Source organism: Grammomys surdaster, unplaced genomic scaffold (genome assembly GCF_004785775.1).
Source record: "Grammomys surdaster isolate TR1022 unplaced genomic scaffold, NIH_TR_1.0 138, whole genome shotgun sequence".
In the NCBI taxonomy this organism is placed as follows: domain Eukaryota; kingdom Metazoa; phylum Chordata; class Mammalia; order Rodentia; family Muridae; genus Grammomys; species Grammomys surdaster.
In genome coordinates, this window is record NW_021604596.1 from 8,432,352 (window position 1) to 8,445,205 (window position 12,854).

Below are 12,854 nucleotides of genomic sequence, written 5' to 3' on the forward strand. Positions count from 1 at the left end.
TGAACCCAAGACCATGGATGTAAGAACCCACATTTTACCAGTCTGCTAAAACATTAAATGTTGTACTATAACAAATAAGGTGGCAGTTTTGTAAGGTTGGACTCTTTCAAGTTTCCTTTGTTAGCTAGTGATACAGGAATATGCAATGGGCATATAGATGCCCTTTATAGTTCTAGACTGTTTCCTGACTTAGAATCCCAGCTCCACCATTTAAAAGCCCTCTGCTATCTTGTAGTTTGCTTAGCTTCTTTGTGTCTCTGTCTCCTCCATTTTTAAATTGAGGATGATAATACGCCCTGCTTCTTCAGATGTGTGAGGACTGAGTAAATGTTGGCCCATGCTAAGCACATGGAATCATGCTCCTGTACTGTCAGCCATTATCAAGAAACTGATTCAAGAGGGAATAATGCTACATAGTATCTTTGAGAGCATGAAACAGAGTGAGTTTTCAATCAGATCACAAAGACAACTATCCAGTAGTGAACTCTACTGGAGCAGTTTCCTGAACTCTACTGGGGTCCTAAGAACTGAATCTCTCTTCCTTTGACCCACTTGAGTTGGTATGCGTTCCTGTCATGGTCTAGATAATATTTTGAATTGCCATTTAAACTTTTCAATTTTTGTTCTTTTCAGCTCCCAAGTCCCCTCCTGATATGGACATTGATATTGAGCTGTGGGACAATAAGACTATAACGAGTGGGCTGAAAAACTACCTCAGGTGAGGAAGGTTTAGTGCTGGGGAGTCTGGTCATGAATGCTCTCCTCTTCCTTGGAATGTAACCACGCACCATGTACATGGCTTCGCTCCCTGGGTCAAAGCCTCAACATAAGGGGAAGCAACACCAGTGGCATTTACACATTTGGAAACTTCTAATGCTTTTGCCAACAGTAACTTAAAAAGCTGCCAGTATTTTGAGAATTCCAAGTTAGTGTTTTGTTTCCTTAAATATGTCAGGCTTTGTGTGAGTTTTTAAATGTATTAAAATGAGTTTTTCTAAATTATAGCACCCCTGTTTTGTTGTTTTCTTTTTGTTTGTTTGTTTTTGTTTTTGAGACAGGGTCTCTTCTATCCCTGACTGTCCTTCAACTTACCACATGTCTGAGAATGGCCATGAACTTGTGATCCACCTGTCTCTATCTCAACAGTGCTAGGATTGCAGGTGTACACTGCCATAACCTGGGTTACATGGTACTAAGGACCCATTCAGGGTGTTGTGCATGCTAGGCCAGCACCCACCATCAGAGCTACATGCTCAGTGTAGCATCCCTTTTCACACAGTTGCGGTAACAGTGCTCAGGGCCAGTGGCTGTCTGAGATCTGTAGTTTAGCACTGTCTGAAGCCCCCTTCTAGGACTTTCCCATACTACCTAACCAGCCACTTAATTTGTTAGTCTTTGTATCATCTTTGATTGGCTTAAAACAATCACAGAGTTTTCAAAGAAGACCTGGAAATGTAGGGAGATAAAGGTTCCTATAGGTCTAGCTGTTCTTCACTTGTCTGTTATAGGTGCCTTGCAGAACCACTGATGACTTACAAATTGCACAAGGACTTCATCATTGCTGTCAGTAAGTACACTTGCACCTGAAGCATGCAACTGACGCAGCTTTAGTGCCTGTTATTTACACATGTACATTTAAATCTTCTTGATATTTTTTCATATACTGCTTAAAATATTACCAACATGGCATAGCTTTCGCTGTGGTTTGCCAGCCAATAAAAATTACACACTATGCTAAATATTTTGTCCTTTAATAAGACAAACTATGTGTACTTCCAACACCTGTTGTTATTGAGGTAACAGTCTTAGGTGATTTGAAAAGGCTGAAAAGAATTTAATTTCATATTTGAGTGATAACAACAAATTTTCTATGACAGGTAAATGTTTTTGGCTTTTTGAGACAAGGTTTCTCTGTGTACCCTTAGCTGTTCTGGAAATCACTCTGTAGGACAAGCTGGCCTCGAATTTAGAACTCAGAGATCCACCTGCCTCTGCCTCCCAATTGCTGGGATTAAAGACATGCACCACCACCACCTGGCTGACAGAATAAATTTTAAATTTTATTAATTTTTATTTATGTGGGATATCTTCATGAATTTATGTGTATCATGTGTATGTCCTTGAAGTCCAGGGGGCATTGGATCCTTTGGAACTGGAGTTACAGGTAGATATGAGTTTTCTAATATGGGTAGTGGTAACTAAACCCAGATCCTTTGCAAGAGCAATAAGTGCCCTTAACCATTGAACCACCTCTCCATCCCCATGACAGCAACTGTATGGTTATAAACACAATCACAAGTGTATGAAGGAAGTTATGCCAGTATTTACACTCACATACTATATTCCTAAGTCTGTAAAAAAAAAAAACAGGTCAAACACTATGAGTCAGTACAAAATCTTATATAAATTCCCTTCCCCATGAAGTTACTTGCTATATTGCCAGATTCTTGTCATTTATTTATGACATTGGGGGACATAATGTTACATTAGTGGATTTAATTGGAAAATCAGGAATTGGGAGCTCAAAGAGTAAGAATGTAACCTAAGAATGTAATCTAAGGAGTTAGCAATACATACTTTAAAGCTGGGACAAGACTCCCAGCTTGGCATCTAAATGATCACCACAATGGAAATTATAGTGACCTCCACCTGTAACACTGAGGTACCATTTCATTGCTAGAAGGGTATGAGTTGTGACTGTAATTTAAGAGTATTTTTCACAGTCAAGAAAAACAAAAACACAAACAAATCTTCCAAACAGTTGCCTTCATTTCCACCAGGCTTTGAAATGCTCCAAAAGTGCTGTCTGCCAATAAAAGTGTCAGGTAACACAGGTCACTTGGTTTTAAGTTCATCAATCATGGCTGGCCATATGCTAGTGCAACACCTTTCTAAAGTTTTTCTAGATTAGTCTCCATTTGACATGGTCTTCATATGAACACAGCTTTGCAAAACAAATAGGGCTCAAGGAATATTATCTCACTTTGTTGATGAGCCAATCAGGACATGGAGTAGGTAAATGACTTCTCTAAGACACTAGTGTGTGGTACCAGGCAGGGATATATAATGAGCTAGGAGCTGTTGTCGTTCCTTTTGATTTTAAACTCTGAATCCAGAGATTTTACTTTGTGATATTTGAGCCACTGTCTAAAATGTATAAGGTTGAGCTAAAGCTGTGTGATACAAGTTTTTGGTGAGAAGTTTTCTTTACTTCCATCTTTGGAAAACATTATTGAGTAATCTGATGTTTAAAATATATTTTTAGGCTGATGACTTCATCTTTGGTCTTAGGCAAGGGTTTGCTTAGTGTCAGTTGTTGAATGAATTTAGACTAGTCAGTGTCAAGTTTCTTGTAACAAATTTCAGTAAAAAGTGAAACACTACTGAAATCCTAGAAAAATTCAGAACTCACTAGGAGAGAGGGTCAGCTGCATCAAGGATTTGTGAGGTTCGGTAGTAATATTTTTTTCTTCATATTTTTATTTGATTGTTGGCTTGGTTGGTTTAGTTGGTAAGTGGGGTTTCATTGTTGTCTTGGAGACAGGGTCTTACAGGGTAGCAATCTAAGCTGGTAGCCATTCCCAGCCTTGAACTTGGGGTCATTTTCCTCCTTCCAGATCTTAAAGTCTAGGATGGCAAGTTCTCGTCCCCCTCACTTGGCTAGGTTCATTGCATTTACAGTCCATTCTCTTTGCCTATGCAGGCATATTTTCTTGGGTACCTTTGCTTACCTTAGCCTTGGTTCTAACTGTTCTTACCTTCATATAGTTAGCAGGTAGGTCAGAGTCTTAGCATCTCCATTATACCACCTTAGAGAGTCCTGAGACTTAGCTTGAGCTGGGTTCTTTCTATCTGTCTTCACACAGGTGAGTCTAGATGACACAGTGATATAACATAAAGGTCTTGAGAAAGGTCTTAAAAGGCTGGGCACTTGTGTCCAAACTTGACTGACAATGGGGGATGTCAGCTCCTTCTGAAATGTTACAGGGACCCAGGCTTTAGTCTGTCCGCACTGGATTTGCTGAGGAGATTTCCCAAGTTTCAGATGTCCTAGTGTTACTGTGAGTTCACTGTTTTCTGTTTACGTAATGTCCACACTTCGGGAATGTCACTGTCTTATTCTGTGAAGAGGTACTGTGACCATGGCAAGTTTTATAAAGGAAAACATTTAATTGGGGCTGTCTTACAGTTCAGAGTTTCAGTTTATTGCCATCATGACAGGAAGCATGGTAGCATGTAGGCAGACATGGTGCTGGAGAGGTAGCTGAGACTTCTACATCCAGATAGGAGGACAGAAAGAAGATAGGAGGACACTGGGCCTGGCTTGAGGATGTGACACCTCAAAGCCCACCACTAATGGCATATTTTTTCCAATATTCCATAAAAGCCATATCTCCTAACTGAGTCATCCCCATGAACTGGCGGCAGACATTTTCATTCAAACCATCACAGTCACACTGAATTTTCCTTTTGACTATGAACTGAAGAGAGGGGTTCCAGCTCCCTCTGGCCACACAGGGTTAGAGCCCTAGCATGTTTCTATGTAGGAATGTGAATTATATCAACTAACACACTGGGCAGTGTCTACACCAGTTCTATAATTCATATTCCCCCAGCCCATATACATGTATACACATGTGTATTATATTTATGAAGGTCTTATTGTTAAACTCAAGCAGGCAATGCCTTAGGCCAGAACAATGTAGATTGCTGATGAGGAGCAAGCCACAAAACCATGCAGTTTGATTTTTGTACTTCCTAACATTACAGCCATGGAAAAACTTACTCAGCATTTCTTACCCTAAAAGGCATGTTAATAGCAACATGGGAAGCAACACTTTAAGGAATGAATGGCAGGCCTGGGTGTGATGTTCACATGACTAATGTTTACATCACAGGTTTGAACACAATTACATCTGTCACCCTTTTTACATAACAGAGTCAGACGACCAAAACTACAGGGTGGAGGCCGTCCATGCACTGGTGCACAAATTGCCGGAGAAAAACAGAGAGATGCTGGACATCTTGATAAAACACCTGCTCAAGTAATTCTGTGACTCTTATTGTTCATTTAATGACTTGCTAATCTTGTTAAGATAAGCTTGTTCATGTCTATTTTAAAGTTAATGCTGCTGCTATGTGATTGCTGTTGTAATTGGACTCCCTTGAGTGAGCTTAAGAAAATGGTATGCAGTTTGTTTTTAAGATATGTGTTTATCTGTGTGTCAATATAGATGTCTCCAATATGCAGATAATCCTGTCTGCTGTGACCAATAAACTAGTGATAAAACATTTCATGTCAACTTGGAAATATATGAAGGAACGTATGTTACCTTATAGTATTTCTAGTTCTTTTAAGTGTGTGAGAATAGTGAGTTTGAAGCCCAGTGCTAGATATGACTAAGGTCAACCAGCTCCCACAGATCATACTGACTCTCCAGATTATTCCTTGGGGCTCACGATTTTTCTTAAAAATTTTATTTCATGTATATTAGCAGGTAAGTAAGTAGGCAGATAGGTAACTGGGATGATGGGCAAGTAGATGATAGATAGACAGATAGATAGATAGATAGATAGATAGATAGATAGATAGATAGATAGATAGATAGTGAGATAGATAACTTTTTATTTGTATGATGGGATAACTTGCTGTACTGATTTGCTTTGATTTTGCTTTGATTAGAGCTGGTGATGAAACTCAGTGGGAGAGCATGACCCTCACATTTGCTTGTCTGAGCCTTCCTAGTTTCTGGGATACTGGGTTTCTATCACCCAGCCTAGATTCTTCTGAATTCCCCAGAATTTTCAGATAAAGTGGAATGTGTATATAAAGCTGATTAAGAACTAGTCCTAAGAAATTTCTTTGAATCAAAATATAGTGTCAGCTCATCTAGTCTGAGTTGTCTGTTCTACTAGAAGTACAATGCAGAAATACCAAACAGTTCAATGTTTCTCTAGGGAAATTGCATCTAGCTCAGAAAAAAAATAAACAAACAAAAATAAAACCCCTAAGGCATCTTTCCTTCAGTAATTTGGCTGTTATAGGTATTAGGTTTTATTTGTCTAGTGTTATTATCTTGTGATTTTTCTTTAAATCATGAAAATATTACATACATATATGTATCGTTATGAGAAATGGTGTGGGCATGCACAGTGCACCTGTGGAGTCAAAGGAGACCTTTCAGAAATCCCTTCTCTCCATCTTGGGGCCCAGGTATGAAACTCAGGTCATCAAGTTTGCATATCAGAGATGTTTTACCCTCTGAGCCATCTTGCCAGACTCCCCCATTAAATCTTCAATGGACATAGATAGACGTAGCACACTGTGCCATGTGATAACTGAAGGAGTGTTTATACATAGTATATAACTATTAGATGAAAGTAGTTATTTTTAGCTCCTTAAACATCAGTCATTTTCCAAGGGAGCCTAGGGAGAAGAGATGGAAGCTCAGAAAGAGATGCCAAAATACAGCAGGATAGTGGGGCTAAATCTCGTTTTACTGCACAGCAATGTGACCTCTGCTGTAAAGCCATAATAATTCATCTTATAAATAACTTTCTCCCCTTTTGATCTATTTTCTACTCATACCAATTGGGAATAGGCAGTACCAATCGGAAACTGCCCTCTAGTGGCATATATAGGTTAATTTTTTTTTTTTTTACATACACCGAGATTGATAGGAAAAGAACATTCCATACCTATTGTTGAAACTTTGTGTTCTTTATTTTCAGAGTATCACTACATAGCCAACAAAATCTCATGACCATCTCAAATCTCGGTGTCATATTTGGTCCAACCCTGATGAGAGCACAGGAGGAAACTGTGGCCGCCATGATGAACATCAAGTTTCAGAACATAGTGGTGGAAATCCTGATTGAGCACTATGAGAAGGTAGCCGGGACCCTCCTCATGCTGCCAACTCTATCTTAAGGACACTGTATTGTCTATGAGCTTTCCTTTGTGACCTGAGGTCCCTTTAAAGCTCCCATCCTGTCAGTTCCTTAAATTACTTCCCTATGGGGACTTTGATTCTTGTCGTCAACTGTTTATTCAGTGTTTCAGAGTCCAGCGAGTAGCTCAATTCTTCTCCAACCATGGCTGTTTAAAGTTCCCTTTTTAGTAAGTAGTACTCAGCTCAATGCACGGATTAGGAGGGTATTGCAACATTGCTTGTGTTTAAGTATGTTTTAGTCTTCTCTCTTCATAACTCTGGAATTAGACTCTTATTTGTATAGCAATTCCAATATTTTTAATTAAAAAAAATGAGGTTAGGTATGGTCATATATATCTGTGATCTCAGACCTTGAGAATCAGGATCATGGTGTTGTGTTTGAAGCTCACTTGAGATACTTGCAAAAGCCTGTCTCCAGAGGAGGGGTGGGGGATGCTTGGAAGGCGGAGTTTTAGATAATTGAAGTCTCCCATAAGATGGTTTCCCACAAAGTATAAGTTCTTGAAGTCACTATGAAAATGAGAACTTGTGAAAGCCAGATTGTAAATTCTGCCCATTATGTCTGATCTCCTTCTTCTAAGAGAATCAGCCCATCATTTCCTAGTGACTACCCAATGATGTCCTTAGTCATTACATAAGGCTGCAAGCTCACACTCTCAGTAAGTGGCCACATCCTAAGGCTGTATTCATTCTGTATCTGACAGCTAGCCCTGCCTCCTTGCAGCCTAGAGCCGTCAGCATCTCAAGATCTTCCCCTGTATTGTAAGAAGCTACTACACTGGAAGGCACACAGAACCAAGCTTCTTCCAGGTTATACTTTCCTGAGATGAAAGCAAAAAAGAATGAACAGTGCATTATGAACAAGCAGGGATTCTCAATGTAGACATTTGCTCATATTTGATGGGTTCCCTAAAGATATCAGATCTCATTTTCACCATAAGCTATGGGGAACAGCAAAGATGAAACCCAGAGGTGTTATTCAGTAGATGCCAAAGAAAGCAATAGTTTTTGTATTGGGCCTCTCGTGCACTGCTAGGATGCTTTCCAGAGCCATTGAAGTTTCTATCATGTGGATGCACAGGGCAGTTTCACTCTTTCTTGACCTCAGTCCATTTTTCTTCTCTGTAGATTTTTCATACTGCCCCAGACCCAAACATTCCTCTTCCTCAGCCTCAGTCTCGATCTGGATCCCGAAGGACCCGAGCCATCTGCCTGTCCACAGGTTCTCGGAAGCCCAGAGGGAGGTACACGCCGTGCCTGGCAGAGCCTGATAGTAAGTGTGCCCATTGCAGGGAGTGGCTCCTCATTTTTCCGTTTATTCTGACTTCACTTCTTTGGTAATTGGGAATAAATAGATGTTCTTGTGGGTGCTTTCTTTCTTAGCACTTCTCTCCTAGCACCGAGACGCTCCCTGTCAGCTTCGTGGTAAGGCTCCTTGGACAAGCAAATTTATTACTGGTACAAAGGGGAAAAGAAGTAGTTTGCTCACTGCTCTTTTTTCTGGGGCTGTGATTAAGGACACTGGGTGCTACTTGTGGCAGGTTTTGTCCTGTTGTCAGAGTAGCAGATAAGAAGCTAGAGCATGTCAGACTGAAAAGACATTTTCCAGCTTTCTTTCACATTATGTTCTTAAAGAATTAGCTCTTGGATGTCAGACTGTCCCAAAAAGCATAAGGAAATAAAAAAAGCCAACAGCATGCAGGAAATCGCTAACTTCTTCTGAGCCAAGCCTCCAGGAAGGGTGGACCACTGCTTGAGCTGACGACAGACATTAAACTATGGTGATTCTCATTTGATGTCTTTTCTGCCAGCCCCCAGCATTTCCCTGTGGTTCATATTTAATAGAAAATTGTCCAGTAAACTTTGGCTTTGGTATATTTGCAAGGTTTAGTGTAATGTCTCTGACTTTTGATACTTTTACTTTTAGAAACATTAAGAAATAAAACTAGTTAAATGGCAGACTAGACAAAAATTGTACCCTTGAGTTACACCCCAACAGCAAGTCTTTTGTGTTACTATATTCACAATAGGAAAATGAAAAAAAATCTTTCCTTACAAAGTTGGGAGCAGCTTGTAATTTGCTGGCGAAATTCAATGGTGCCTTTGAATGACATAGACCTGGTACCTTGTAACTCAGAGTCGCCGTGATCAGGAAAATAAAAGAAGGCAAAAATAAGTCTCTAATAGAAATAGGTCTTTTCCATTGATTTTCAAAACCTACATAGTACCATGAAGGGTGCCTATTTCTCTTATTTCTCAGTCCTGTGCCACAGGCAATTTTTGTTCAACTTCAAGTGAGTCCAAAAATTCTTCAAAGATCCACATTCATCCATAGGGCAGCTAGTTCAGAGGGATGCGTAAAAAACTATCCTGGAGGGTGTATGGCAAGTCACATTCACCACCATCAGAGGTGGACTTTAAAGCCTTTCTCTAGGACTGAGGAATAGTCTACTATGCCAGGTAAAAGTTCACCATGCCAGTGGGGACAGATGGCCATGAAAGGCATGATGGACAGATTGCAAGAGGGCTTTGATAGTGCTGTATCATGTTAATGACCCATAATCACCGTCACTTTTGTCTCCTCAGGTGACTCCTACAGCAGCAGCCCAGACAGCACGCCCATGGGCAGCATTGAGTCACTGTCCTCCCACTCCTCTGAACAAAACAGCACCACAAAGTCTACTTCCTGCCAGCCCAGAGAAAAGTCAGGTGGGATTCCCTGGATCGCGGCCTCATCATCTTCCAATGGACAGAAAAGTCTGGGTCTCTGGACGACTAGTCCAGAATCAAGTTCTCGAGAAGATGCAACCAAAACAGATGTGGAGTCAGATTGCCAGAGTGTGGCCTCGGTCACCAGCCCAGGGGATGTCTCTCCCCCCATAGACTTAGTCAAGAAAGGACCCTATGGGCTCTCGGGACTGAAAAGATCCTCTGCTTCCTCCTCTCTCAGATCCATCTCTGCAACTGAAGGTGAGCAAGCCAGGAGCCCATGCTGGATAGCACAGTCCCAATGTTGCTGGCTGGCCCGTTCATGGTGACTAATCAGGGACAAGGTTAATGGGGAAATCACCCAAGCTTGCCTGCTTTGTTCTTGAGCTTGGGTTTTCAAACTTCTTAGCACTTTCCCCCTGAATCTTTCCATCTTTGGAGGGTGATGTCTTATAATTGCTGTACATTTTGATCTCCCTAAGTGATGGACTGCTGTACCCAAAGAACATTCTGTACCTTCCTGTTTCTTGGAAGAAAATGCTGCCTTTTGTTATGTATGGTGCTGTGGTTTTGCTATTATTTTGGCTAATAGCACATTGCCTGTTTTCTTGGGCTTTCTTTGTAGGAAACAAGAGCTACAGTGGATCCATTCAAAGCTTAACTTCTATAGGCTCCAAAGAGTCACCCAAAGCCACACCAAACCCAGAGCTGCCTCCAAAAATGTGCAGGAGGTTAAGGCTAGACACTGCCTCAAGCAATGGATACCAGCGACCTGGCTCAGTGTGAGTTAGAATGAGTTTGTATTCACTGTGTCTCCTAATGGTGCAGAGGGGTTGAGTTTGTACTACAAGAAACTGGGGGTTCTATAGTTAAATGACTCATCTATAGAACTGGTACCTTTAGCTTCTGTAAAGCTCTGTCCACTTCAATAAGGAATATAAGAGTTACTGTAGGCTTAGGGTATCACTAATATCATGGATTATTGCTTCAAAGGCTAGCCTATATTCAGAGTGACCTAATGGAAGGTATATATACATACTAGAGTGATTGTGGCCTTTAAAGCTAGTAACCTTTTTATTAAAACTTTGACTTCCCCAGTGTGATTGCGCCCAACATGTGAGGGTTTTCTTCCTCCACGAGGTGAGAGACAACCAGGTTCACAAAGTCAGTTGGAAGTGGGCACTCATTAACACAGTACCAGAGAATAAAGATTGGAGAACATAGCACATAAGTGGAAGAAGAAAAGGGTGAGGAGGGGTGAATGGCAGCCTGAAGAAACAAGTTATTAAAATCCAGCCAGGAAGTTCATCCTCTGCTGCCATGTTCCTGGCAGTTGCTGAGCATTTCTGGTGTCTTTGAGACCGCACCGAATGTCTTCACATGAATGCTCTTCAGAGTTATCTGTTACAATTCTCTGAAGAATACTAATTAAAGGTTGGGACTAGTGAGATGGCTCAGTGGATGAAAGGGCTTGCCACCAAACCTTAAGGACCTGAATTCCATCCCAAGGCATACATGGTCGAAGGAGAAGACCAGCTCCTAAAAGTTGTCCTGTGACCTTTCTGTGCATGAAAAACGTTATTTAACTAATAATAGTTTAATGACTTAATTAGAAAGAAGGCTATTTAAAGGCAAATTTAGAGCCTCCTTTATGGAACTTAAATTTCTGTGTGTGAATTTATCAAGGTCACTTTAACTGCACTTGCTCCCATTGCTCTGTAGCCTGTACTTCCACCTTGCCCTCCCCCTATCCAACACACACCCTGTGACTAAGCAAGATGCAAACCAGCGCGGTCCTCTAGTAGACATAGTTTTCAGAGGGTTTTTTTTTTTATCCTTTTTGTGTTATAGCAAAATATCCACCTAACAAATATAGGAAATAACCTCTCTCTGCAGTCAGAAAGAACAACAGCTTCTCCCATCCTCCCATAGTGTCACCTGTGATTCTTCCTTGCTGATTCACAGGAGCCAATAGCATGCTTCCTGCTGGGAAACGAGTGGGAGAGAATGTTCTCTCTGCTGCAACCTCTGTTTTCAGAGGTAAAAAGGATGAGGACAGTAAAAGCCAAGCGAGCGAGCGAGCGAGCACGCTGTAGGGCTATTATAGTCTCAGGCTTGTGAGCCCCAGGCTGCAGCTAGGACTCTCTCACATTAAAGGAGAAAGCAATCTCATTGTGGTTCCATTTTAGATAGCAGTTCATAACTGTTTTGTTTTGTTTGCACATAGCCCTGAATATCCTATTGAGCAGAATGCCTTTTTTTCTGATTGACTTCATAAAAATATGAAAATATTATAATTCTCTTAATATTGTTTTTAAAATATTACTCAATACATTTAAAAATATTTTTCAGAGTGGCAGCAAAGGCTCAGCTATTTGAAAATGCTGGATCCCTCAAGCCAGTTTCTTCTGGACGGTATGTTCTAAAAAGTGTTAACATATTAACTACATAAATTAGCAGGGGGGCACTGCATTGTGTTGATACAACACAATTTGTGACAGATGGGACCTCATTTTTTCAGATAATGAAATAAGCAAGTGCCCAGTGGCCTTTACCAGGAAGAGTATGTCAGCAAAAAGGATTGTATCAGATTTTTACCATGATGTCTTTCTTCTGAACTACTTGGAAAAGAATTCTAGCTCTACTGTAACTCAGTTATAGAGTGCTTGCCTGGCATACACCAGGCCCTGGTTTGATCCCCAGCCCATCATAAACTAGATGGGGTAGCACACCTATGATCCTAGCACACAGGAGGTGAAGTCATGAAGAGCAGAAGTTAAGGATCATTTTTGGCTACATGAAAAGTTTCAGGCCAGCCTGGGATACATGAAATCCTGACCCCACTCTCATACAGGATTGTGACCAAATTTTCTAAGAATGGAAGTTACTGTAGCTTGTCTCTTAGTACATATCTAAAGATAGTAATTTTGGAGGGTCAATTGTCAAAAATATATTATTGACTTTTAAAAGTTATTGCTTCTCTGAAAGAATCTTCTAGAAAATGCAGCACATAATACATAATACAGCCACATAATACATACCACAAAATACAGCACAGTATTGTAGAGCTAACTAGCTAAGGAGCCTCTGTTTCTTCTGAATAGTACTTGACTCCATTTCCTGCGCTGTTGATCTGCTCTTTGCTGCTTCTGTCTCAAGTTCCAGTTTTTCCTCTCCTCTCCTCTCCTCTCC

At 40.7% G+C, this 12,854-nt stretch overlaps 1 protein-coding gene across 1 annotated transcript in view; it reads left to right on the top strand.

The window, feature by feature from the left end:
• The window catches only part of Arhgap42 (Rho GTPase activating protein 42), a 231,360-nt gene that overhangs the window by 209,648 nt on the left and 8,858 nt on the right, over positions 1-12,854 (top strand). Inside the window, exons 15-22 of the mRNA XM_028763356.1 lie at positions 634-718; positions 1,509-1,567; positions 4,940-5,045; positions 6,733-6,892; positions 8,082-8,226; positions 9,540-9,923; positions 10,288-10,444; positions 12,015-12,077. Of these exons, the coding sequence (XP_028619189.1) occupies positions 634-718; positions 1,509-1,567; positions 4,940-5,045; positions 6,733-6,892; positions 8,082-8,226; positions 9,540-9,923; positions 10,288-10,444; positions 12,015-12,077 (1,159 nt within the window). The remainder of the gene's footprint in view (positions 1-633; positions 719-1,508; positions 1,568-4,939; positions 5,046-6,732; positions 6,893-8,081; positions 8,227-9,539; positions 9,924-10,287; positions 10,445-12,014; positions 12,078-12,854) is intronic.